Source organism: Lepidochelys kempii, chromosome 2 (genome assembly GCF_965140265.1).
Source record: "Lepidochelys kempii isolate rLepKem1 chromosome 2, rLepKem1.hap2, whole genome shotgun sequence".
Taxonomy (NCBI): Eukaryota; Metazoa; Chordata; order Testudines; family Cheloniidae; genus Lepidochelys; species Lepidochelys kempii.
In genome coordinates this window covers 3,001,463-3,029,106 of record NC_133257.1, presented here as the reverse complement: position 1 = coordinate 3,029,106, position 27,644 = coordinate 3,001,463, and the positions used below count along the sequence as shown (strand labels likewise).

At 51.5% G+C, this 27,644-nt stretch overlaps 1 protein-coding gene across 3 annotated transcripts in view; it reads left to right on the top strand.

Moving 5' to 3' along the window:
* ZFTRAF1 (zinc finger TRAF-type containing 1) overlaps positions 1 to 13,303 on the top strand; it is a 46,695-nt gene extending 33,392 nt beyond the window's left edge. For all 3 annotated transcript variants that reach the window (XM_073329896.1, XM_073329898.1, XM_073329897.1), the window contains exons 3-4: positions 1,891 to 2,102; positions 5,718 to 13,303. In XM_073329896.1, the coding sequence (XP_073185997.1) occupies positions 1,891 to 2,102; positions 5,718 to 6,109 (604 nt within the window). In that variant the 3' untranslated portion in view covers positions 6,110 to 13,303. The remainder of the gene's footprint in view (positions 1 to 1,890; positions 2,103 to 5,717) is intronic.
* The last annotated feature ends 14,341 nt before the right edge of the window (positions 13,304 to 27,644 follow it).

The window sequence follows — 27,644 nt, the reverse complement described above, 5'->3', positions numbered from 1 at the left end:
CATGGCCAGTGGTCTTCTGCTGGAAAATAGCCTTCCAAAGCTTGTAAAACAGCAAGAATGGCATTTTCCTGAGAAATCGTCACCGCTGTAGGTCAGGCCAAAAGGTAGCTGGACTGCCTCTTGCTTACAGCTGAGGCTGTTTTGAGAGTTCTCACTTGCTTCCCAATTGCTGTAGAATCTTCAGTGAAGGGCGTCTCCTCTGGGCTCGTGGCAAGGTGGGGAGGAGGATTTCTCCAGTCTTACAGACCATCTTCCTTAAGGCTATGGTGGGATAACCACATTGAATGTAGGTAACCCTAAACGGACAGATGTTACAAAACCCCAGGGAGGACAGAAAAATGGAGAGCCAGAGAGACTAGGAGCATGGGCAGCAAGTAAAATGAGATTACATTTGAGAAAAATATATCAGAACAATAATACCCTAACAGTGAGATGTGTTAGGCTGCAGAATAGTCTTCAAAAGAGGTGCTGTGAAAGGTCTATTGCTGAGGCATCTAAAACAAGGAAACAATGTGTGCTGGCCCCGTGACGTGGGGCTGGAGTAGAACACCTTAGCAGGCTCCCTCTTCTAATGATTGTTGTTTGTAAGGTGGTCTGGCTGCAGGTCACACTCGGTGAGACTGGAAAGTGAAGCTTTTGACTGGCTTGGCCACAAGTTGCTTTACTTCCATAGAATTGTAAAGCAGCACTGAGAGCACAGAGATTTGCACATGATTGTTTTCTATTGCTTCTATCTCACAGCCTACTGGCAGAGGCAGTGCATTGTCCGAGCCTGCGGCATGCACCCTACCTCCCATCCTTATCTCGTGTAGTTGTGAGCAGCCAGAAGCCTGTGGCATGCTTCTCTCGGGCAGAGCCCACTAGCCCAGAGAATACTGGCTAGACTGCAGCATGTCAGCTGGGGCAGAAGCTCCGGTTACACAGCGCTGTTGGGAATTCAGACTTACTGAACTGCCTGTCCACATGAGCGCTCCAGCTGTACTGCGATCAAGTGAAATCTAATAAACCAGCCAGGGTTGAGTGTCAGGATTTGGCTGGGAGGCCCCTGGCAGGAAGCTGCTTGTGTGCCCTCTCCGGTAAAATGGCACCTTTCCCATCTCCCCTACGGGAGCTATGCCCCAGCTTGGCATTACAGGGCTATGCTGTTGTAGGGGCTTTTTCAGTGTAAAATCCTGCCCACGCGTGGTCGCTGAAAATCCATCGCACTCATTGCAGTGAAAAGGGAGTCAGCGCTGACGTCTTTTCAAACTCCATTTCAAATTCAGTCCAGAAGGCACCTCCTGTCACTTCAGTGTATGCTCTGTACTTTACGCAAGTGCTTTTAAAAGGGAGTGGTGCTGGTATGGGATAGTTGCTACTTTACTACTCCACAGAGGGTGCCGCATTTCAGCGGTGGGTGAAGAGAGCCCTGCAAACGGTCCATAGAGTTCTTTGGCATCGCATAAAATGACAGGTGCTAAATAAATCCTGGGGAAGATTTATACTGCAGTAGTGCCCAGAGGCCCCACTGTGTCTGGTGCTCTACAAGCAACACACTAAGATGCCACCCCAGTTTAGGATTACTGACCCCATTGCTGGGACCAGCTGTTTCGTTTGAGCATGAATGACTGCAGCCAAACGTGCTGGCTGGCAAAAGCCTAGGCCTCTTTGGCACGGATGGAGGTTCTGGGATGCCGAGGCCCAGAGGTTTAGTGATGAATTCTGGTAGCCAGTGACGTAGTTACTGTTCCGCCAGGTTGGTCGGGTTTTGCTTTCAGAGGCTGTATTCTGATCAGACAATAAGTGTCCTCATTCATGGAGTGTCATTTGCCATTTGTGCATCTCATTCTGTGGTGCAGTGTCTGTCTACAGAGCAGACAAGTACTCCTGTTTGTGCTCTCTTTGTAACAGGGTGACTCAGTGCAAATACAAGCGGATTGGGTGCCCGTGGCAGGGTCCATACCATGAGCTGACTGTTCATGAAGCGGAGTGCACTCACCCCACAAAGACTGGGAATGAACTGATGGAGATTCTGGATGAAATGGACCAAACCCATAAAAAAGAAATGCAGCTGTATAACAGCATCTTCAGCCTGCTCAGCTTTGAGAAGATTGGCTACACAGGTAATCACTCAGACAGGGCAAAACCAGCCACCACCCAATATTTTCAGTGTCTTGCTTTTGGCACTCCTGTTCTTGACGTACTGATGAAGCCTGTTTTTCTTATGTAATGCACAGTGCCGGTCTGTAGATCAGAAGAGCTGGGCTTTGCTGAGCAGACAGTGGCCGCAGTGCGTCTGTCCCAGTAGTGCTCTCCGAGAAAGCTTCCCTGTCTGCTTGGCCGTTGGGTTAGCTCGTGTCAGTGTTCCTTGCTTGGTGCTGGGCGGAGATGGAGGGGTAGTCAGCCATGTTAAGAGTTGGCTCAGCAGCAGCAGATTTCATTGTCCTGGCGTCAGGTGGGGTTTGGATTCAGGAGGCGAATGCAGGATTTCGGGGCCTCGGAACTGGTGAAGACTGGACCTGTTTCACAGGCTATGTGCTTGGGCTCTGGACAGGAGCTGACCTCAGTTCTTATGGCGCTGCTTCCCTTGATGGCTAGTCCACGGAGCAGCACTTGTGTCGAGTGGGGAGGAAGGCCACTTCCTAGCTGCAGGTAAGGTGCTGTAGTTGCATCCACTGGATTGATGAACAAGACCAGAATAATAAGAATATAAAACCAGTGTTGCCTGTACTGTTTCTTTGTTTTACTGCAAGTGAAAATGAAATTTGACAGCATCCAGCTAACAGACCCCTTATCTGTCATCTGACACATCCTTCCACCTGGAGTCCAGTGTATTAATAACTGCAGTGACCTGCCCACACACACTGACCCTACGTGATAGGCCTCTTGTTTCCACTGCATGAGAATTACAGCTCCTCACATTCCGTTCTGGTTCCTGTTGTTGGGTCACACACAATTGGTGAGCTATTCAGAAAGCTTAATTTATCTTTCACGGGGGTCTCCGTGCTGTTGGTTTTGTACCCATCTCCTGGAGAGCGCTCTTTGTAATACATAGTCATTTCTCATATTTGAGTTCCTCCTGTTCTTGGTTTTCCTTTGGGTGAAGAAAAACCCCAGTGCAGAGCTATCTATTGTCTGCCTCAAATGGCAACTCATGAGGGTAGGGAGGGGGGAAAGAGGGATACAAATTAACTTTGAATTAACAACTAAACAATGCAATGAAACATGCAGGGAAGCTGGTTACTTTATTGGCACATCAGTGCTAAAGTCGGGCCTGGAGAATTGCTCTTTAAGATTTGTTTGTGCTTGAGGTACTTGCAGGCAAATAATATGGAAGAGAAACTCTGAAGAGGGTATGGAGGGGAAAGGGTGTGGGTGGGGAAAACACATTTCCCTTACCATAAATATTTAGCAGCCCCACAGAGAGGAGCGTAGAGGGAAGATCTCCTGGTCTCGGCTGGCTTTCCTCCTCCATTCTGAGGAGCAATGGATGCTCTGCTGTCCCAGAAGGGAGCCGCAGGCAGAAGCATGTGATAACCTCGTACTGCTCAAGGTCTCTGCTTGCCTGTCCCATGTGAGGCAGAAAGGTGATTTTTGTAGTTGCAGTGATAGCCACTCTAGCGTCCTGCTGCATTGATCACTTTGTTTTTTAAATCTGGAGCTGAGTCCTTAGTGAAACTTACCGAGGCCGGCGTGTGGCAAATGGATTGTGCTGGGAGCTCAGATCATGAAAAACAGAGCAGTCTTGTTAGCTGATCCACTTAGCCCGGATTCTGGTTTTTCCCAGCATTACATCCGTTGCTGCCAGTGGATACACGTAAGTAGTTGGCGCTGAGGAGGGGAGCGAAGTTCTGTAGCGTCTGCACTTGGAGCACCAGGCTGAGCTAGAATAGTTGGCTAGGGAGTGAGATAGTCCAGCTTTGCTCTGCTGCTGCTTTCCGGGTCCAGCCCTTGTAGGATAAGTTAGCTCAGGTGGGCACCTTCGAGAGCAGGGCAAAGCAGTAGCATTCTGTGCTGCAGTGCATGGCACTGGAGAGGCAATCGAGACACTACACCCCTATGCCTAAAGCAGTTACTTCCTAGGAAAAATGTCTTCTCTGTGTAGAGATGTGTGTTAGAAATAATACCTCTTGATCCCTGAAGATACAGCTGGACTCTTGGCTCTTTTATTGTAGGATTCTGTAGTAAAATGATGGTGTATGTCAAAGCACTGAGTTACCAATGCTGTGTAGCTTGAATAACTGATCACCTCCTTTGTCCAGGTGTTGCCTGCTGTGCTTTCCTAATTCTTCTGGAAACTTTGAAGAATATGTAAACCTGTATGAAATGCACCCAAAGGGTTATTGTACCTGTAGTTATGCTGTGAGCTTCCATGGTTTGTACAGTAAAGACTTCACTGGAACGATGTGTTTGTCCAAAAGTGATAGAGTTGACAAAGTCTTTGTGCTGGCAAAGAGTTTATTGGACTGACAGCGGACTGTGCCTTGAAACGGGGGCTGGATTTCAGATTTTAGAGTGCATTTGCAAAAGTAAATTTGGACCACTTCCACCCAATGTATTGTTATTTCTTTATGTATCTGAACCCGGAATTTTCTGTACCTTTGAACCCTGAAGGTCTGTGTTTCATATGCCCTGTTTTCTGGTTTTGCACTGTGGTAATGCATAATTGTGCCTTATTACCTTGATTACAGATCTGTATGCATAATCCCAATAAAATGTGCTTTGTTATCTGACCCGTACCCTGTCTGCGTGTGATGCTTGTTTTTATGCACTCCAGACCTCAGTTCGGGCACACCCAAGATTTTATACCTAGGATCCAGCTACAGCTTCCCACAAGACTGACCTCACTACACACTTATTGCCTGTCCCCCTGCTCTTTCTCCATCAACAGACCACAAAGAAACAGGTGTCCATCTTGCCATTCTTGACGGCATGGTTTATAACCAAATTAATGTAGATCATTTGCATCAGTCAGACCCACTTAGGCAACTGACTGATTCTGTGTAATTGTGTGCTGTGTGCACCACCCACTCACCACAAGCTAACATTAGCGTGTCATTTACCTTGTAACAACAAATTCAGACTGATATAGGGAAATACTTCTTTACACAACAATCAGCTGACTTGTGAGACTCTCTGCCACAAGATATTACCGAGGCTAAGAATTCCGAAAAGGATTAGACATTGATACTCAGAATAGCTACAGTTACACTAAATATGCAAATATCTACAGCATATAAACCCTCATGGCTCCAGACCTAAACCCATCAGAGACTGGGGATTCACTGTCTACAGATGGGGTTACTTCAGCCTTCCTTGCAAGCATCTGATTCTGGCCATTGTCAGAGAGAGGGTGCTAGACTAGATGGTCCAACCCAGTTTGGAAATCCCTATGTTTATAAGGTGGTGTATTCAATGGATTTGATTAACCTTGTTTGTATTTTATTCTCCCCTCTCCCTTTCCCTCCCCTCAATTTTATGCATCTTAAAAGTGCTTCCTGTATTTACTATTTTCGATGGACTGTTAAAGTGCATTGAGTTCCTTCCCAAGAAGTCCTATTTGTCCTGACACTGGCTTGGAGTGGTCACCCCCAACCCCAATTGCCTCCTTATGCCATGTCAAGAAAGGTCCTGCACAATAGCTACAGGTAACGTGAGCTCGATTGTTCAGGCTGCCAGCTGCTCTGGTTAATTGTCTGTCTGTGTTTTCTCCCCCGCCCTCTTTTGTTGTGTTGCAGAAGTTCAGTTCCGTCCCTATAGAACCGATGACTTCATCACCCGCCTGTACTATGAGACGCCCAGGTTCACCGTGCTCAACCAGACCTGGGTGTTAAAGGCCCGAGTCAACGACTCCGAACGCAACCCCAACCTGTCCTGCAAGCGCACCCTCTCCTTCCAGCTCATTCTGAAAAGCAAGATCAGTTCCCCCATGGAGTGTTCCTTCCTGCTCTTGAAGGGGCCCTACGACGACGTGAAAATCAATCCCGTGATCTATCACTTCGTCTTCACCAATGAGAACAATGAGACGGAGTATGTGCCGCTCCCCATCATCGACTCTGTGGAATGTAACAAACTGCTGGCTGCCAAGAACATCAACTTGCGGCTTTTTATATTCCAGATACAGAAATAGGCAAGGCTGAGTTATGCTGGAAGTTACCAAGAAAGCACCACTGAACCATAGTTACCTCGTACGGCTGCCTGTGCCCGTTGTGATTTCACAGTAATTTGATCATTTTAAAAGAAAAAAAAACAACAAAACGTCTGCATGTGTATGCAACAGCGTAAGCAGTCACAGCCTTCCTTCCCTTCCCTTCCCCCATCTTCCCCAGGGACAGACAAGAATGGAGCCAGGTCCGGGTCGAGGACTGGCACGTGGGGGTGACAGCTGTGAAACCTGCAGGTGCTGGCAGCATACCAAGAGCTCTTTGGCATGCTGTGGCGAGGGCAAGTTGGGGAGCCAGCGATCCAAGCAGTTCAGTATATGTGAATAGACAGAGTTTTGTTGTCCTGGTACAGTGCACAATCTGCATGTGGCAGCTGGGGGGGCTGTAAGGGAGGCAGTGGTGTTATTTTCTCCCCCTCCTTTCAGATCTCATGTGGCTTGAATGAACTGGATACATTTCAGTTTCCTGTTTTGCTTTTGGGATGGGGAGCACAGAGACAAGTCTAGCTGATTTAGGGCTTGGGAGAGCCTAGTTCATTATTACTTGTGCTGTCTGGTCCTCTGTCTATTGTATCAGTAGAATAAAACAAACGGGGATTCCCACCCTCCCCTTCCAAAAACAAAGCAAAACCCTAATGAGGTGTTTGGGGGAGTTTGTGGCACTTGTGCTGGCTGGGCTGACGCTCCACTCTTCTGTGGGAAGAGGATGGAAGTGGGGAGAAATGACGGAGCTGTAGTGCATTGCATATGAAAGTGCTCCAAAGAACCAGACTCCCCATTTGTGTCTAGTCTGTGTAAACTAACCCTTTGTTCCACGTCCTTTCGCCCCAAGCTTTTGGTCCAGTGGAGTTAACCATTGCCATGGTTTGTAAATGGAAGTTTAAGATGCAGGGTGAAGACTATGAAAAGCAGACACGCTGAGCATCGCATGATCTCTCACGGGATTGTGACATGAACCTCCTGGACTGAGTGGGCTTTCCTGGTAATTCCCAAGCGAAGATGCTCTTGTTCTTGAATAACTTAAGAACAGGTTATTGGAGCATTTTTGTCAGGACTGTGCTAACGGCGAATGGATCAGAACGGTTCAGTGTCCCCTCTCCTTCCCTTCCCCCACAAACACCACCTGGACTGCTGCAAACAAAATACTGTATCTCTAGTTTATTTTGTATTGCACATCATGAAGAAACAATCCCAAGGTCATTTCTACAGTTTCATGCTTCCTCCAGCCCTGCAATATAGCACAGGTTGAGATTTTATCTAGACAAGATGAGGACCTATGTAGAAACCAAACCTAAATTCTTGCAGACTTTTCGGAATGCAGGGTGAAATTCTGTCCCTTTGCAGTTTTGCCAAAACTTGAGTTTCTTGTGAAACAAGAAAAAAGAAACGAGTTGCAGGCTCTTCTAGTAATTATGCAATTTTACAGTGTGAGAATATTTTTTATATATGAATATATACAGCATGTTTATGGACAGGGATAGTGCAGCCAGTCACCAAATTGTGAAGAGATCTACAGGGATGTTTCACTCGACACTATTTTTAAGAAATGTAAATGTGGGATATTACTGGTGGTGGATGAAAACACTATCACAAGCTCATTAATGCCGTGTATTCAAGACCAGCCACCCAGTAACTATGCCCACTGATGTCAGGCTATCTAATTTTATTTTTAAGGAATAACTGGATTGGGTATGATGTAAATCATGGAAACCTCTCGCAGATGCTGCCTACAATGAAGCTATTACTGTTTTACTTTCTGTCATGAAGCTTCTTCTGCCCTGGGTTTTCATTCTGAATCATGTCAGCTTTCCAGCCTAGCTTTTTCACCTCCCACTGGCCGTTCGAGCCCTTTTATTGGTAACTTGATGAGTCTTTCTGCTGTGCCCCGTGGAATAGGAGAATGTTTATAGCATGAAGCCTAGTTAATAGTCTTAATAGTGTCTTGAAATCTTAGTGATGTCTTCTAAAGAGGCATCGAGTTTCATAGAGTGACAGTATTACGGCCAGGTTAAAACTTGCTTGTTGAAAATGCTCAGTTAGAGAGGGTGTGAGAGTTACAAAGGGAAAATCACTCTCCATTAGCTGCTGCCGTGGAGGTTGGAGTCTGAGGTTATGTGCTACAGGTGCAGCCCTGTCCTTCACGTCTCCCCTCTCACACCTTGCGAGCGGGATCTCCGCTGCCAGAGCCCCAGGTGTGTGGAATGTCTAACACTGACTTGCTAGAATTGTGAGCCGTCATTTTACAGAGGCGTCTCCGTCGCTTCAGAGGGATAACACCTGTTATAGCTTTCTTTTGATTCAATACCAAAGAGCCATTTTCCCGTTAGCCCCGTTACTCCTCGTTACTCTCACATGCTACATGTTAGACTGACAGACTAAATAGCATGCAAATGGCCAGTCTATATTCGGTGACTGTTTTGAGTGTGTCAGAATGACCCCAACACTACAGTGCCCATAGAGCAGGTCAGACCACCTTGGAAAACTTCAGAGGAACTTTTTTGTGATGAATGTAAATTTTTTCAAAATGGATAGTGTCAGGGTTGCCTGTCTTCTGTGTTAGCAACACTGAAGGTATCCCCAAAGGCTGACTCCATTTAGTGCTGTTTCCTGAGATCTAGTCGCTTACAGGATAGATTGGAAGCCAGTTCAGGAAAGATGGTGCCCTCAGGAAAAGCCATTCAGAACAAGCTGGCCACGATCAGAGTCCCTTGCTTGGAAAAGTCTAGAGTGGAGTCAAACACCAGGGGCAGACTGAGACTTCCCCTTGGTTATGGTAAGGGAACTTGCATCGCAGTTGTCTTCCCATTGCCCCAACCTGCAGTTGTTCAGTTTGTAGTGCAGTTTGTTCCTTTGTGTCAAATGCACAAAGGCTTGTCAAGGAAACAGAAATTCCCCTCACCAGGGGCCGTTGTGTGGTAGCTGACTGGCTCAGGCAGTGCCACGTGAATAGAGCTTGTTTTTTTACGAGGTGGAAGAACTCCAGTGCAGTCTGGTACAGGCCACTACTTCCTTCTGTGACTACCAATAGCTCTTTGAACCTGTCCTTGTTAACTGTTTTGAACAGGACTAGGTATCCACTGGATTATTGATCCTACTGGAATATGGGGGATTCCAATGTTCTGCAGACCTTCCAGGAGAGGATGGCCAGGTGTGGGTAATGTCAGCATGACAGAGCATGTCATGTTGGATTACGTGGACACTTAGTGCTCTGTTCACTTTACACAGAGTACGGCGGCACTGTGGCACGTATCTTCAGAGTAGCATCGTTGGAATGACCAAAAGTGATCTAGAAGTGTCTTGACTATAACCTTTGGGAAGTGAAGACTACCAGCTTTGGCATTTGTGAAACTTAGACTTGCCTTCTCCTAAGGCTCTAAGAAGCTCACAAGTGAAGAGTTGAGTCACCTTAAGGAAGGATTTGCCTATCCTAGTGTAACTGGAAAATACCACGTGCGGCAGATAAGCACAGTGCATCTATCAGGAAGGAGTTGCTACGTTAAGTCCTGTAATAGAGTATGAGAATTTAGTTAAAGCCACCATGCAAACTGATCAGTGCACAAGGTAGGTATATTTCCCATGTACCAGTGCCCTTTTCCCACTGTTGCAAAGGCAGGAGGGTGAGTATTTTCTAGAGTCATTAAAGGTCACCCTAGGAATGTTCTGCAATACCTGACACTTTCCATTTAGTGTAGCCTGGAAGGCATTGATCACTCTCTAACCAGTGCCACTGGTTTGCTAATACACCTGGTATGTTCATGTGCTTTCTACTGAGGCAACTGCCTCTTAACCCGGTGACCAAAGAAATCCAAGTTCTGGTATCAGCCGTGCGAGTGGTAGAACTTCAGTAACGGCTTCATGGGACGGGCTACTGAGAGGCACAGAAGCGAAACACAAAGGCGCTCTGCATTAATATGAGCTGTTGGAGGGAGGGTGAGAACTATGCATGGCTTCAAGACCTAAATTAAGGGGTAAAACTTTCCAAAGTAAATGGAGCATATGAGAAACATGTGCTTGGAAATAAACTTCAACAGAAGAAATCCTGTCCCTGAGGAGTTCCCCTTCCATCCTGAAAGCTTAGAGCAACTTGGGGCTTAGTTCAGGGGGAGCCTCTTTCCCAGGAGGCTTGAGAACCCATCAAGAGATGGCAAAGAGACGTCATTCCATTAGGAAGCTTTGAAGATTCTCCTAGAGAACTTCAGGCAAATCCTCTGGAGAGTTCATTCTGCTGCTCTGAGGATGGGCAGCTGCAGAGATCTTTGTACAGCTTTGTTCTAATGATTCACTTTTTAAAAAATTGGAAATGTTCAACCCCCACGTGCCCCTGAAAAGGAAAGACTCATTTTATATTTCTTAATACCGGCTCTTGACGCTTCTGGGTTTGATCCATGTGTAGTTTGCATGCTGGGTTTTCCCCACGCCAGCTTCTTCTTTCAGAAGGTTACCTGGGGACTCACTCATTTTCTAGTACATGGGGAGAATTTGTGGCAACCTCCAAACTTTTCAGGGTAGAATAATTTTACCAGGTCACTTCCCCAATTCCACCCCCGATGATTTTAAAGCTAGTAAAATCCTGCAGGTCTGAACTTGTTTGTGGCCTAATCTTAGTACAATAGTCCAGGTTACTATGTTTTCATCTCTGAGAGTGTTTCTCCAGTTCCGTGAGTGTGTAGGGTGAATGCTGGTGAGTTTCTGAGGGTAAATTGTTTTGTATTTGGTAACTCTTGTCCCAAGCAACTGGCTCCCATGGGAGGAGGTAGCTTTGCTTATCTTCATTTGGTTGTTGGGAAGAATCTGGCTGTTTTCTGTGCACTTTGCTTTAGATGATGCCCAGTGACAGTGGAGTCTTCCTGTGCTGCTGTCAAAGGGGGGTGCTCCCGGGCTTGCCCAGCTGAGCACCACACTGGCTACGTTGCAGGGGTTGGGGTCCCCACCTAATTAGTAAGTAAAACGGATGCAGCCGTCCTCATCTCTTTAATTGAGGGATGCAGCTTGGGTAGGGTGGTTGCCAGTGCACAGTGCTGCTGCTTAGATCAAAGTGTAGCCCTGTAATCTCCATGGCCCGTCTTCCCCATGAAGATAAGGGAAGCCACAGGCATTTTATGCAACACAGGGTTAATCAGTGTCGGAATATTAGTCTTCTCTCCAAAGACAACTCCAGTAGGCCTTGAATTCAGATGGAACAGATTTTTTTAATGCAACTCTCTTCTGTAGATTCAGGCAGGAACCTCCAGTTTGCACATTTAACGAGATTCCTTTAGTCTCTGTGTGATAGTTGCATGAGTTGAGCAGAAGATGTCGTCAGACAGCAACTTTGAGTGAAACGGGCACAATCTCTGAGAGTTCCCAATATTAAGGCAAATTGAGACCCAGCCCGTCAACTGTGATTTAATGCAACTCTGCGTCTCCTGCACCATAGGGTGCTTCCCAATAGCATGCACAGTGCCATGGGCTGCACATGACAAACCTGTCTGGGCAGAGACCCCTTACTGTCATCTGATCCTCCCCTGTGTGTGTAGATCTCTCCCTACTCCTCTTTTGTGTCATACTGTTTTACATACTGTTTGCTATGTGCCTTTAATATCGGCCACTGTTTTCAAAGGATGGCTATGGGAAAAGTGGAACCCTTTCCCAGGAATGTTCCTCTGCAGCCCTCAGCAGATGCTAGTTGAATGAATGTGTCTGCAGGTCTTCACTAAAGAGGTATTGCCTCTTCCTCTTTCTCTTCTCTTGTTGCCACTGAATGTTTCTGTCCCCTTTTTTTGCCTCTAGATTCCTCTCTCCTGTAAGCGCAAGGTGTTGTGCTTTGGAGTAGCCATGTGTTTCCCGTTTCTGAAAGGTGGGACTGAGATTATTGGTCAGATGCAGACTTAAATTTGCGTAAGCCTGGGCCAGTCTTTGTGGCCCAGGCCTGGGGAGTGATGTGACCAAATTGTGTCTGAATGGGACTGAATGCACAGTCTTCCCCTGTGGTTACTGTTTGTACTGCTTCACTAAGACAATGGCAGGTAATCTCTTTGGAAGCCAAAAGACAGGGCCCTTGTACAGTATTACAAAAGTTCTTGTATATTAGTATTAGTTCTAAAAGGGCAGAACGAAGGGAGAAGCAACTATATATCCACATCCGACCGAAGCATTAGACTGAGAAAAGCACATTGCAGTGAGGGGGAGGACCTGGTAAAGTGGGGACTCCAGCTGGGGTTACTCATCAGAGTCCAGCTGCTAGAGTTGGCATTCCATAAGAGCTGTGTCCATTGCTCCCTTTGGGTTTGCGGTTTTAAAATGCCTTCCTGAATCAGTGGCTGTGTCCGGGAGTCCCTGGCCAGCTGCTAGCCAGACTCAACGGATTTCCTGGGTGTGATGGTCAAAAAATTCTAAATTATCAAATTTTTTTGCAAAGCTGTTCTCTCTCTCCTCGCCCTCGTCCCTCAACTCCTTTGCATAGGTCACCCTGTCCTTACTGGACATTGGAAAATTCATACACAGTAGCTGAGCCTTACATGTCTAGTTCAGTACTAGACAAATAAAGATTGTAGCACGTCTCTTCATGCCAGGGCTGAAGACTGGCAGACCACAAACCTCCTTACAGTATTTACTGTGGGTAATTTATTTAACAGTGAATGTAGAATTAAAATAATTTAAAAGCTAACGGTTTGTTTGCGGGATCGTATGTCCTCTCTGTAATTGGCCTGGTTTTATTTGTGTTCTCGTTCCTTTAGTTCATTCTATATAGCAGGGCTAGAACGGACAGGGTGGGGCGCGGGGGGGTGAGAGGGTTAATTCTAACTCTGGGATTCAGCTTGAGGCTGGTGTTCAAAGTAGATGAGGGTGGGTGGGTCTCAGTCTGGCCTCTGGACATTTGTCTCGCAGAACCAGCCCGCAGCTGGCAGGCGAATCAGGGCGGCGTGGGACTGGACTAGTGGGGACTGCCGTAAGTCAGGGCTGAGAAGCGCTGCTAGGGCGTTGTCAAGAGAGCACGTGCAGCCCCTGGCTTGGTTACCGCTACCGCTCGCCTCCTCCCAGGGCCTGAGCACTACACGTGGCGACCCCCGTCTGAGAGGGCTGGTTCTGACGCTGTCGGGAATGATTTCTTCTGTTCCTTTTGTGGTCTGCGTTCTGTTTGAATAGTTTCTGTATGTAACTGTAGTAAAAAACCAAACCAAACCACTTGTGTCTGTGTTTACTTGACCAAACCGTGCTGCCAGTCATCCTCCCTGCTCTCTGGAAGATCTGCCAGCGCCGTGGGGTGCAGAGTCTCTGTTCCGTGGAGCAGGCCCACGGGGCAGGTCAGCTTTGCTGCTGGGGCAGCTCCTGACCATTCTAGGTCTGGTGCACTTTGTCCTGTCTCCGCGCAGGGAGCTGGACTAGATGACCTCTCAGGGTCCCTTCCAGCCCTACATTTCTGTGACTCTCCCTGGAGGAAACTTGAGCCCCACAAGATCCCATACTTTATCAAAGGAGTTGATTCCATTTGTGCCGTTACAGTAGCCAAGAATGGTGAGAACATTGGAAAGGGACCTCTTCGAATCCCAGCCAAAGCATGCTAGGCATGGCCCAGTTCTGCTCCTGGCTTGGGTCTGCATGGTCAGGACCCCAGCAGCCAGACTGCACGCAGTGACAGCCCTGTGTAATGTTCCTGACCAGTCAGAATGGAGGCACCACAGTGTGGAGAACGAACAGCCACGCCACCCAGTAACCCAAATATGGCTACTCCCCTCTCATCCCTGCTTCACCTGCCCAGTGTCTGGGTCTCTGAATCTCAGCATGTCCTAGGCCCCACAGCCCAAGTCTGTGGGGGAGAATAGGACTGTGGGAGTGAGGAACCCAAAGTTAAGTGGTTAGGCAGTGTGATGGCAGAGAGATCAGGGTAATAACAGGAATTCCTCATGCATAGTGCTGGCTTCTAAATTAAGGGGGGCCGAGGGGTTACTGTGGATAGTCCAGTGATGTCATCTGCTCAGTGGGAGTCAAAAAGCAAACGACCTCAGGATATAGAAAATAATAAAAATAGCTCTTCTTCTATCTCCATGGCGGGGCCTTAACCCAAATGCTGGGTTCAGGACTGGTCACCTTCTCTCGTTCATGGCCCAGCAGCAAGCGAAGGGGTCAAGGGGTGGGTAGTGAAAAGGGTTAGAGTTATGAACTCTTCAGCACGGGGAAAATGAGAAGGCCTGGGGCTGTTTCGAGGGGGAAGAGGAGGTGTGATGTAGGGGTCCAAAATAATCGAATAGAGAAGGTGACTCGTGCGCTTCTAGTTATCTTTTCTGATACAAGAACAAGGGGACGGTCTGAAAGGCAACAGAAACTGAAAAAAAACATTTTTGGCATGATGCATTGCCTGTGAAACTCTCTGCCACAAGCTTGCTGAGTCCAAGAGCTCAGCAGGATTCAGAACAGGATTGGACATTTGTAGAGGTAACAGGAACACCCAATTTAAAAATAAAATTGCTCGTTGGGGTTGCGATTGTATCTCTTTAAGTTGTTTGTACGACACCTTTACACTGGGGCCCTCATCCTGACTGAGCCTCTGAAGTTTTGTAGTAAAAATAGCCAAGATCATGATGTTTCAGATCCTAGCTCAATGTCGGGGAGTTAGGACGAACTCGGAGCAGATTATCCCAGAATTGGGCATTCTGGACGTTCTGGCTCCTTCCCCTGAAGCCGCCAGTCCCAGCCACTCTCAGCACATCGGACTAGATGGAGCCGTGCTCTGAGCCGGTAGGGCAGTGCCTGCGTTTCCTGCTTTTATCTCCCTTTCTTTGTACCTCTTGTTGCACCCTGGACCTTCCACCTTTATTCTCCCTGGCGCCCTCTGGAGATACTGAAGTCGTGTAGTTGCCTTTGGCTTTAACACAAGTCAGTGTCGTCAGGCGAAGTAGCTGAAACATTGACTTTGTTCATTACTTTACCTGCTTTGTGAAGTGCTTTGAGCTCTGCTGATGAAAAGCGCGAGATGAGAGCGAGGTAATATTATTACTCGCTGATATTGGGAGTGCTGTGTGTAGAGGTTAGGTTTTCCATATGCTCTTTTTTATTAGCAGCAGCAGCCTTTGTGATGGATGGTCCGTGCGTTTGAATAACACACTGTCATTGTGATGTTAGACTTGGTACAACACTGTAATCCTCTGGCCGGTGACTATTGAAAACTAGTTTGCCAACACGTTACTTGTTGGTACAGTGTGGCCTATTTCTGTAGGCCCCCTCCATCCCGCTCAGCTGGGGTGTGCTCGGGGTATAAGCCCACGCAGCGGGATCCCTCACACTACAGCAGCACAATCCTGATTCACTGCGTCTGATCGTGAGTCCCACTGATTTCTTTCTATTTAATTTCTCTGGGTACTGGGTGTCACTCAGACTGTCCAGAGCAGCCATTTTATGTATATCCTCTGTGCATAAAACCTCACCGGGATCCATCATCCTATCAAGCAGAAGAAAATGTGAACCCACCCCCAAAAAACCCCTCTCTAGCTATATGGTCGTCCTGCACCATAGGACGGGGGTGCCTTCTAAACTCCCCCTCTCTCACCTCCCAGAGCCGCAGAGACGTAGCTGGGGTTTTCTGTAGGTGACATGAGTTGGTTGGGGTTTGTGTGTCTGTTGAAGCACTGCGTGAAGGCACGTGCAGTCTCCGATGTAGATCTGGGCGTGGTGAGGTGGATGGAGTACGGAAGGGTGGTTCAGTTCAGCTGTGTCAGCTCCTTCTCCCACGCGTCAGGGTCCTCTTGGTTGGCAGGTGAGAACAGAACCGCGCTGGGCGGTAGCGGTTGTGTGGGGAGAAGTGACTATTTGGGTGGCTAGTGCCATGGAGAGCTCTGCATCTCGGGACAGACATTTTGGCCTGGAGTCTGGGGAGCCAGTGCGGACAGCGGACACCCCGTGGGGGATGTGCTGCCAGTGACCTGTGGAGCTCCTGTGTGTTGTGCAAGCTGGAGGGTTTTTCAGAATGTTTCTAGATAGCCGTCGTGATGATCAAACCTGGAGGCCACAAACACACAGATCCCGGCCAGGTCTGTGGCCTGCTGGAGGGGAGCGATCCTCTGGCCAGCCGCGGAGACAAGTGGGCGTCTCTTGCTGCTGTGGCTCTTTCGGACTCATGACCACCAAGTGTCCAAGGGACCCCAACGTGGTGGACTGAAAAGGTGGGGGAGGAATATAATTTATTGGACTGACTTCTGTTGGTGAGAGAGACGAGGTTTTGAGCTACACAGAGCTCTTCTTGCCAAAGCAACTTCCTCAAAGGACTTCCTGTTTCTGACAGCAGCCCCTCAGTCTGACGTGGATTCACCTTTAGCCAGGGGTTTGCTCCACTTCCAGAGGATGGGCACAGTCAGGGGGCTTGGCCCTCCTGAAATGGAGCGTCTATAATAGGGCCTCCCTTCTTGGCTACGTGAGGCCGAGAACCTGATGCTCAAGCACTGGCTAAGCTCGGAAACTTCTTGCTCCTGATCTGTGGAGGGGATTCAGATCTGCCAGAAGGAGCCAAGCAAACCCCAACGGCCCCCGGCTCCTCTGCACCCGAACCCCAACGGCCCCCAGCTCCTCTGCGCCCAGGATGCCCCCTGGGCAAGACGACTGTAATTGTTAGGTGCCGTGTGGAACTGCACTAGAGACAATCAGATTTTGTAATGAAATACACATTGGCAAGTTTTCTCAGGCTGAGAGTTTTGATTTTCCTCCCCCTTCTCTGCTCCAAGAGACTTTTGTACGTTCCCTGACTAGACACTTTCACTCTGCCCTGCAGAGAACTGACCCACCGGCCCCCGGGAGCAGCCCCCTCGGCGTGTCAGGTTACAGTTCACCTGCCTTCCCTAATACCTACTTAAAATCCCTTCCCCCTTGTGAAGTCGAGCCAGCGTTTCTTCTCCAGGGCATATCCTCTTCCTACCAAGGGTGTTCAGACCTGTGCGGCCAGCACGGACCCAGGCCCTGCAATCCTGGCACTACCCTGGATCCTGAGAACTGGCAAGAGGCTCTCAGATAACCCCATCCCTGTGTCAGTCTGTGACACTGGCCCTTTTCTGCCTCCTGGAAAGCCTGTCCAATGAGGCCTGCTGGTTTCCCACGCCACGGGGGCTAGCGGGGGCTGCTGAGGCAGGTATTGTTTAATCTGGTCTCTTCTCCCAGAGCAACTTCCACTGCTCTCAGAACTTGGGGCTGCAGAGGCGGAAGGATGGCACCGGCGAGAGCTCAGCGCTCCCTAACGCCATGGTGGAGCGTTCCTTCCGTCGTGACTCAGAGCAAAAAGCTGCCCCCCGAGCTCCCTGTGCGTCCCGTCCAGTGAACTGCCTGGTGCTGCTTCATTTGGAGAGATCTGACAAGGCCGCGGGCTGAGGGCAGTAACGCTGCAAAGCCCAACACGAGTGGGGCTGTTTTCTCCACGTTCCTTCTGCAGCTGTGTGTTCAGTGGGGCCTACATCTTAACCCCCCCCCCACAACTATGGGCTAAAAATATACACCGGACCCCTGTCGTCCTACAGGTTAAACCTGTTTGCTGGGGTGGGAAATACCTGCTCTACTCTGCCCTTTGGCCAGCCTCGTGCTCCCCAAGCCACACCTGGGCCTGGCTGGGGAAGGGGCATAGAAGCTGGCAGATCGTGTATTCCACATGTAGCAGGATGTTTGAGTTTGGTTTGACGGGCGGCTCGCTGCTGCTGCTGTTTATTGCAAAGAAACGTGCGAGAGCCCGTGAGGAAGAGAGACGTGGCTGGCAAAAGAACAGAAAGAAGGCAGTGCCAGTCCGCCTCCATCCCCGGTTTCTGCCTGACCTCTGTCCTCTGACCTGAAAGGATCCAGCTCCTCTCTAGTAGCAACAAAGAGATGCCATGTTCCCCTCTTTAATCCTGGCACCTGCCACCTCCACTTTGCTCGTCGCCCGTTCCCCGGAAAGGCCTCGTGCCCATTGCTGATGGTGCCAGCAGACACGCGAGGTGCCGCCGATGGATGATGCGAACACAGGGTGAGGGGAGAGTGCTACCTCGTGCAATAGGACCTCGGGGGGGATAGCTGCTGCTGTTTGGCTTCATGTGACCCTTCGAAACAGCCTCCTGAAGAGTTCTGCGTGCGTGACCGAGCGGCTCGCGGGGGCCGCACGGGACACCCAGCGGTGCCGGAAAGACCTCAGCCGGGGGAATTCTGGCACAGACGTCACCATCTGACAATTCTGGCACAGACGTCACCATCTGACCAGTCCCGCAGGAAACCGTGCGGCTTGCACTCCACGCCGTGCGTGCCGGCCTGAGCGCTGTGGGGCGCGCGCCGGAGAGAGCTCGACGTTGAAATGTCGTGCCAACGGAGGAGGGCGCTGGGTGTGAGTGACTGAGCATGGAGAGAGGAGGTGAGCCAATGGGCAGGCTCCACTTCGGAGTCACATTTGAAAGTTGAAAGTAAACGAATTAACGCACCCCTGTCTGCTTGGGGAGATGGAAGCGTGCTGCGGCTCGGTCCATGCGGCCCACCAAGCCGGACACGCCTTTCGTCAGGCGTTTGGGGGATGGACACTGATGCCTGGAGCATTTCTCGGCTTGGCTGGAATAGCAGGTGGGTTCAAACCAGCCCTTCCTGGGCTGTACTGGGTGAGTGCGCTGCTTTGAAAGGGCTTGGTCCCTTTCCCACAGGGAAGTCGCCCTGACTTCCTGCTCCTGTGCCCTCTGCTGGGGTTCTGCGGGACCGTGAAGGCCAGAAGGGACCATGGTGCTCAGCTAGTCTGGAGAGACACCCCCCCCCCCCCCCGTTCTGAGACGATCACAGCCTGGGGGTGTGGCTCTGGTTCCCTGAACGTTGGGTCCAGGTTCCTGGGGCAGAGCCCAGGCCACAGCAGGACTTGAGCCCTATTCATGCAGGTCATTGCCTCATGCCTCCTCTGCACCCAGGTCCTGTGGGGTCTGGCACCGGCTGTGCTGTGGCTTGAGCTGGGCAGCCTGGAGACCTGGGTTGCAGGCTGCCCTCCCCGAGCTCTCTGCCGGCCACTGGCTTCTGGGTGCAAGCAAGGATCCTGGGCCAGTAAGCCTCACTTCAGTCCCTGGAAAAAATCATGGAGCAGGTCCTCAAGGAATCAATTCTGAAGCACTTAGAGGAGAGGAAAGTGATCAGGAACAGTCAGCATGGATTCACCAAGGGCAAGTCATGCCTGACTAATCTAATTGCCTTCTGTGACGAGATAACTGGCTCTGTGGATGAGGGGAAAGCAGTGGACGTGTTGTTCCTTGACTTTAGCAAAGCTTTTGACACTGTCTCCCACAGTATTCTTGCCAGCAAGTTAAAGAAGGATGGGCTGGATGAATGGACTATAAGGTGGATAGAAAGTTGGCTAGATTGTCGGGCTCAACGGGTAGTGATCAATGGCTTCATGTCTAGTTGGCAGCCGGTATCAAGTGGAGTGCCCCAAGGGTCGGTCCTCGGGCCGGTTTTGTTCAATATCTTCATAAATGATCTGGAGGATGGTGTGGATTGCACCTTCAGCAAGTTTGCAGATGACACTAAACTGGGAGAAGAGGTAGATACGCTGGAGGGGAGGGATAGGATACAGAGGGATCTAGACAAATTGGAGGATTGGGCCAAAAGAAATCTGATGAGGTTCAACAAGGACAAGTGCAGAGTCTTGCACTTAGGACGGAAGAACCCAATGCACCGCTACAGACTAGGGACCGTTCTGCAGAAAAGGACCTAGGGGTTACAGTGGACGAGAAGCTGGATATGAGTCAACAGTGTGCCCTTGTTGCCAAGAAGGCCAATGGCATTTTGGGATGTATAAGTAGGGGCATTGCCAGCAGATTGAGGGACGTGATCGTTCCCCTCTATTCGACACTGGTGAGGCCTCATCTGGAGTACTGTGTCCAGTTTTGGGCCCCACACTACAAGAAGGATGTGGAAAAATTGGAAAACGTCCAGCGGAGGGGAACAAAAATGATTAGGGGTCTGGAACACATGACTTATGAGGAGAGGCTGAGGGAACTGGGCTTGTTTAATCTGCGGAAGAGAAGAATGAGGGGGGATTTAATAGCTGCTTTCAACTACCTGAAAGGGGGTTCCAAAGAGGATGGATCTAGACTGTTCTCAGTGGTAGCAGATGATAGAACAAGGAGTAATGGTCTCAAGTTGCAGTGGGGAAGGTTTAGGGGTGGGATATTAGGAAAAACTTTTTCACTAGGAGGGTGATGAAACACTGGAATGTGTTACCTAGGGAGGTGATGGAATCTCCTTCCTTAGATATTTTTAAGGTCAGGCTTGACAAAGCCCTGGCTGGGATGATTTAGTTGGGGACCTGTCCTGCTTTGAGCAGGGGGTTGGACTAGATGACCTCCTGAGGTCCCTTCCAACCCTGATCTTCTATGATTCTAAGGAGTCCTCCTGCATGCCCCTGGCTGCTGAGTTCTCTCGGGGGTCTGCCCCTCCTGCCCACTGGGGTGGTTGCCCCCCTTTCTGGCACTTGCCTGCTGGGGTGGGTTGCCCCACTCAGTCCCCCTTTCCATCCCCTCCCCCCCACCCCATTCTGAGGTGATCCCACTTTCCTTCATTGGGGGTCCCCTCTCCTGTGGGTCAGTCCCCTCTGGTTGGCTTGGCCCCTTTCCCAGCGCAATCCCCTCAGCCCTCAGGTGACCACACTCTGGCCCGTGTGGCCCGTTCACCCTGCCAGACAGGAGCCACATCCTCTCGCCCAACCCCCCCTGCCATCCTTCAGCTTGATCCTCTAGCGATGGACTCCCCCGTCCTGCGGGGAGAGAGATGCTGGGGGGATGGTGTGAGGGGGCAGGGAGAGCAGGGAGGGAGATGGGAGGGATGTCTGAGGAAATAGGTGGGGAGGGCAAGCCGTGAACCGGGGCAGAGGAGACGGGGGCAAAGGACCAAAGGCTGAGGACCAGAGCGAGGGGCCGTCAGTGTGTGGGAGGGGAGAGGAACCAGCCAGAGAGGCAGGACAAACCCCACAGACCCATGAATTGGAGCAAGCCCAGGAGGTGCAGGGGCTGCAAAAGATGATGAGAAAAATTCTCCCATCTCCAGCGGGCAGGGGAAAGGAGCGAAACACTGGGGGCAGCTGCAGTGGGGGCCGGTTTCGGTGTCTCGGGGTTGCTTTTAACAGTCCAAAAGAGGCGCGCCTGCCCAGAAATCTGGGACAACTGACCCCCCCACAGGCGACGATTCCCCGCTCGCAGGGCTGAAGCCCTTGGGCTTTGGCCCCCCAGGGTGGTGGGGCTCAGTCGTTTTCAGGTCTGGGGTCGTGTAGTAATTTTTGTTGTCAGAAGGGGGTCCCGGGGCAATGAATCGCTAGGCCTTTTAAACTGCCCTTCCAGGTAGAAACACCTGTCCCCTCCCCCCTGCATTAGGCTTAGGGCGGGAGGTTTAGTGGCTGACCCCCAGCCCCGCAATAAGGGCACATGAAGCGTCGGGCTGACGCGAGGAGCCGCAGGTGCAGCGTTTCCCCGGAGCACTTTCCCTGCGTCAATTGTCCACTCGCTGCTGCATCAGAGCAACATTGTAATGTCACAGCCAGGACGGAGATCGGGGGGCATTAGGGGCATTGCCCCCCCAGACTGCAGCTTTCCACTCCCCTCCCGGCCCTGGCCCTTCAGTGCAGCCCCAGGGCACACAGCCACTTGCCCGGCCTGGCAGACCCTGCGTTTGGGGGGGCAGGGTCTGGAACAGGGGAATTTTGGGGGGTGGGGGAGCCTGGGTCAGAGGCGCAGAAGAGGCGCAGCTGGAAGGTTTCCTCCTCCTGCCCTCAGCAGCTGGCTTGCAGGCGGGGGGTCAGGGGTTGCTATTTCACTGTGGAGAGTATCGGGGAACCCCCATGCACTGAACTGTCCCCTCCATCTCGGGTGTTGGTGGTGGGCTGTGGGTGGGCTGTTTTGCAGTGAAGGGCTGGGGGATCCCCCTCCCCAGGGCACTGACCTGTCCCCTTCCCCCCTCCTGTCTCCCCTATCCATGCGGGAGCCCTCCCCCACCATTATAGGCTGCGCCCTCCCCAGCCAGGGTGGGGCACGAAGCTGCCAGCAGCAGCATCCTCAGCCTGTCCCCACCACTGGGCTTGCTCAGCCGTTTTGCTGACTGGGGGCTCCCCTGCCCCATTCCCCCCACGCTCAGCCCCCTAACTCCCCTCCCAAAACATGACTGTCCCACTCCTTAACTCGTCATATGCCTTTGCTCGAATGGCACTCCCCACAACCGCAACAGTTCCTAGGGCTCGGGCGTGACCTTGCACGTGGCAGGCTTACGGGGTCTTTTCCCAGAGAAAGAGCCTCACACAGTAATAACCCTAACCTCTGTTGATTACCAGTCACCACAACAGAACACACATGCTGAGCACACAACGCTCCCCGCTCCCAAGGAGACCGGAGCTTTCCCTGGTGGCCAGTCAGGATCAGGTCATCCGGGGACTCCAGTTTCTGCCCGGTGTCACGGGCTGGGTGCCGAGGTCTGGCACCTCTGCTCTTGGGCTGTGTCCTGGAGTTGGTCCCAAAGCACTTCCTTGTGGACCCCAGTTCATACAGCGAAACTTGAGTCCTGCGTAGCTGGGCCTTCACCCGTCATTTTAAAGTACAAGACAGTACTTCTCACCAGTCCTAGCCCCTTCAGACCCCACCACCTTAGCTGACTTACACCTTGCAAGACTAGCCACGCAACAGACAGAACCAAGCAAGGAACCAGCCAGCCAGACCCTACAGAGAAACCCTGGAGAAGTGGGGACCGTGAAGGCAGAACAATAGAAGGGGGGATTTGACAGTCACAGCTGGTGAGACGTGAGTCCTTGCCAGACAGGAGGCTTCAAACAACGTTTTCTTTAACCAGCTTAAGATCTGTTTCTTTAGCTGGTGCTGGTGGGTGCTACGGGGACAGGAGCCGCTTACCAGCCTGATAGGCTGTGACTTCCTGCTTCTTCTTTGCTCATGGCTGCTGCTGCTTACTCAAGGAAAAGACCTCAGACCTGACAATATGGCTACAGAAAGAGACCTTATCCTTACAGCTGGGCACCTGGGCAGAGCTAGGACACCAGTGCAAATAAAGCCTGTTCTGGGCGGCTTTCCCCCATGCCATCAGTCGCTAGCAGGGACGAGTGTGGTCACCTAAGTTCCCTCTAAGCTGCGCGGCTGTGCAGCAGCCTATAAAGGGCCGCGCAGTCCTCTCCCCCAGCCCCAGAGCTGCTGCAGGGAGAGAGATCTGGGGGGAGCTCCCTCCTGCACCCCAACCCCCTCATCCCCATCCCAGAGCCCGTACGCTCCGCCAGAGCTCTCACCCTGCCCCCACACCCCAACCCCCTGCCCCAGCCCTGAGCCCCCTCCCACATGGTGAACCCTCATCCCTGGCCTCACCACAGAGCCTTCACCCCCAGCCGGAGCCCTCACTCCCACACCCCAACCCTCTGCCACGGCCTCACCCAGGGATCTGATCCGACCGTGACACCCACGGGTTAGTTGCTCCAGACCGGGGGGACGGTTTCCACATTAAGTGTCAGCGTGGTGCCTAAGCTGTTCTCTGCATTGCCCCGCCCCGCCCCCCAGTCTAAACGTGACCAGGTTTCCAAGGGTAGCTGCGCCCTGGCTTTGCTGCACCGGCCCTGCTTGGGCCAGCGTTGCGGTGTGGGAGCGTCAGGAGCGCTCTGCCTCCAAGGCCTTTCGAAGCCTGGGCCCTTGGCCTCCCATTCTGCTACTGGCCATGCTGATCTCCTCCAGAAGTGGGGCCCAGAGGCTATGCCCACAGATGCTGCAACTCGGGGTGGGGGGCTGCAGCACCTCCACACTTGAAGGGGTTTCCATTAAATCCAGGGTTCACAGTTTGGCTCAATGGCTCTCAGCACCCGCCACCAGATGCGCTGTTCCAGTGCCCCTGGCTGCACCACTCCGTCATTTCCCTGGACACCAGGCTTGGCGGCGCTGAGAGTTTCTTTCATTAGCCCCTGCCCCCCCCCAGACTTTAGCTGTATTGCATGCAACTAAGATAACACCAAGTGCCGGGGCGCCCACAGGGAAACAGACTGCACAGCAGGTGTGGCGAGATTACTTCCAAGCAGAAAGAAAAGGTCAATTAATGGATGATGCCCCAGCTCTGCGAAAGACTGAATTTTGATCTATGAGCCACCATGACAGCTGTGTCTGAGACAACGCAGATCACCCAGCACGGGACAAAGCATCCTCTGCTAGGGAGCAAACTTCCAGAAGCAATCAGGTGAATCTAAAGTCTTGAGTTGGTAGGAAACACAGCAAAGCCTCTTCAAAAGGGCTTTTCCAGCAAAAGAATGACTCATAACGACACTCCCTTCTACCCAATGAACCCGACCAACCTCCCAGATGCGACAAATAAAGAGAGAGAAACAAAATCCCTACCCTAAAATCCCTTCCTTTGACCCCGAAAAGAGCAATGTGCCAGATACTCCATGAAGTCAACTCGGGTCTTCACTATTGCTATAGATGTTTGCTTGAAAGTTGCTGAGAGGGTGGTAATGGGCAGGACTATAAAACCAGACAGTCACAAAACACTTTTGGGGACCTAGTTCGGGGTCCTCTTTTGATGTTGAAAGTCTTGTACAGCAGAAATAAAGAATCATGGAACTGAGGTCAGACAGTTCTTTACCCTCAAGGAAGGAATTCTGCGGCATTTTAAGTCTCCTGTATAAATCCCTTCACACACACACACCCGCCTTTGGTCCCCCGGTTTGGGTCTGGATCCTATGTAGTTGGTTCAGAGGGGTGGGCAGCAGCTTTTGTATATACTTGGGAAGGGTGATTCATCACAGAGGTTTGACTTTGGCATCCCAATTTCAGGTCAGCAGGCTGCGAAGTCACGTACCATACAATTTGCACCATGTAACACAACTGATGCATCTTAATCTGTATGGGTTTTAAGTGTTTATCTCACAAAGGTAGTAAGATCTGTAGTGAATGTGTTGTCTCAGACAATGGAGAGATGCACTTTCAAGGGCAAGTGGGAAAGGACAATGGGCAGGAGAATCAAGCCCCAGAACTCAACAGCAGTGTGGATTCCTCCATCTCGCACTCCAGAAGGAGAATGGGGAACGGATGGCTGTATCGAGTCCGACATTCCAACACAGGGAATCATTGTGTTCCCATTCCCCCGCCTCAAGATTTGGGATCAGTGGCTTACCCATCCTTGGGGAAGGAGACCTGAGAGCACTCGTGTCTTTGCTGGGTCACTGATGGTCTTGAGGGTTTGTGCTGTTTGTCACTAAGTCTCCCAGCGTTTGGAGAGCTCTGTTTGGAGAGCCCGTTGCCAATTGTGCCCACATATCTATTCAGGGGACACCATCACAGGGCCTAATAACATCAGCCACACTATCAGAGGCTCGTTCACCTGCACATCCACCAATGTGATCTATGCCATCATGTGCCAGCAATGCCCCTCTGCCATGTACATTGGTCAAACTGGACAGTCTCTACGTAAAAGAATAAATGGACACAAATCAGATGTCAAGAATTATAACATTCATAAACCAGTCGGAGAACACTTCAATCTCTCTGGTCACGCAATCACAGACATGAAGGTCGCTATCTTAAAACAAAAAAACTTCAAATCCAGACTCCAGCGAGAAACTGCTGAATTGGAATTCATTTGCAAATTGGATACTATTAATTTAGGCTTAAATAGAGACTGGGAGTGGCTAAGTCATTATGCAAGGTAGCCTGTTTCCTCTTGTTTTTTCCTACCCCCCCCCCCCAGATGTTCTGGTTTAACTTGGATTTAAACCTGGAGAATGGTCAGTTTAGATGAGCTATTACCAGCAGGAGAGTGAGTTTGTGTGTGTATGGGGGTGGGGGGGATGTGAGAAAACCTTGATCTATGCAGGAAATAGCCCGACTTGATTATGTAAAGAGTTGTCACTTTGGATGGGCTAGCACCAGCAGGAGAGTGAATTTGTGTGGGGGGGTGGAGGGTGAGAAAACCTGGATTTGTGCTGGAAATGTCCCACCTGTTGATCACTTTAGATAAGCTATTACCAGCAGGACAGTGGGGTGGGAGGAGGTATTGTTTCATGATTTCTGTGTGTATATAAAGTCTGCTGCAGTTTCCACGGTAAACATCTGATGAAGTGAGCTGTAGCTCACGAAAGCTCATGCTCAAATAAATTGGTTAGTCTCTAAGGTGCCACAAGTACTCCTTTTCTTTTTGTATTCTGTACAGGAACCCAACAACTCTTGGGCCAGATGTTTAACTTTCCCTAAGGCTCTCCCTGAATTCTCCCTTGTGTTCGGATGAAGGACAAGGGGTGGGAATAAAATCACAGTTGAATATTGATTGAGTTACAAATAATTGCCCAGCTGCGAGGTCTCCTGTCTTCCTTTCCTTGGGCAGGATGTGAGATCCCTAAGCCTGGCATCCTGTCCACGAGGGGAGGACACATGCCGGCTGCTGTGGTCATGAGTGGCCGTAGTAATGCTGCTTGACTCCTGGCAGTTGCTCCCTGGGCCGGTAGCTTAAGGGAAGGATCTCGTGGTTTCTCATCTTTCTGAAAGGCCCCATGGTGCCCCCCCATATGGTCCCCAAGGGCCTGGGAGCACCGGAGCCAGCTATTCAGGCAGAACCTGACGTGCCAGGGGCCAGGGGCACAGGGCACTGCTGGCCTGCCCTGCTCGCAACTCCCCCCCCGCGCCAGGGGTTCCCCCCCCATTGCCAGGAGTCTCTGCCCCCCCCCACACCAGGTGTCCCCCCCATTGCCAGCGGTCTCTGCCCCCCCCACACCAGGTGTCCCCCCCATTGCCAGGAGTCTCTGCCCCCCCACCAGGGGGTCTCCCCCCCATTGCCAGGGGTCTCTGCCCCCCACCAGGGGGTCTCCCTCCCCATTGCCAGGGGTCTCTGCTCCCCCCACACCAGGTGGCCCCCCATTGCCAGGGGTCTCTGCCCCCCCCACACCAGGTGGCCCCCCATTGCCAGGGGTCTCTGCCCCCCACCAGGGGGTCTCCCTCCCCATTGCCAGGGGTCTCTGCCCCCCCACCAGGGGGTCTCCCTCCCCATTGCCAGGGGTCTCTGCCCCCCCACCAGGGGGTCTCCCCGCTATTGCCAGGGGTCTCTGCCCCCCCACCAGGGGGTCTCCCCGCCATTGCCAGGGGTCTCTGCCCCCCCACCAGGGGGTTCCCCGCCCCCGCTCCTGGGGGACGGGGGGGGGCGAGGTCAGGGCCAGGGCGCGTGCAGCTGGGAGCGGGGCGCATGCGCCGTCCCGGCAGTTTGCTGCCCCTCAGGTGAGGGGAGATGGGCGGGGTGGGGGGTCACGTGTCCACCCGGCATCACTTCCGGCTGCATTCACTTCCGGTGTCGCTGTGAGCGGGCTGCCTTCGCCTCCCGGGGTGGGAGCGGGCGCTGGGGGGCCTGGGGTTGGGGCGGGGCCGGGGTCGCTGTGGGGAGTTGGGGCGGGACCTGGGTTCAGAGCTGGGGCGGGGGTCACTGTAGGGCTGGGGTTGCTGCGAGGAGCAGGGCCTGGGGTTGGAGCGGGGGCTGGGCCTGGGTTCAGAGCGGGGGCAGGGGTCGCTGTAGGGAGTGAGTGGGGGGGGCCTGGGGTTGCTGT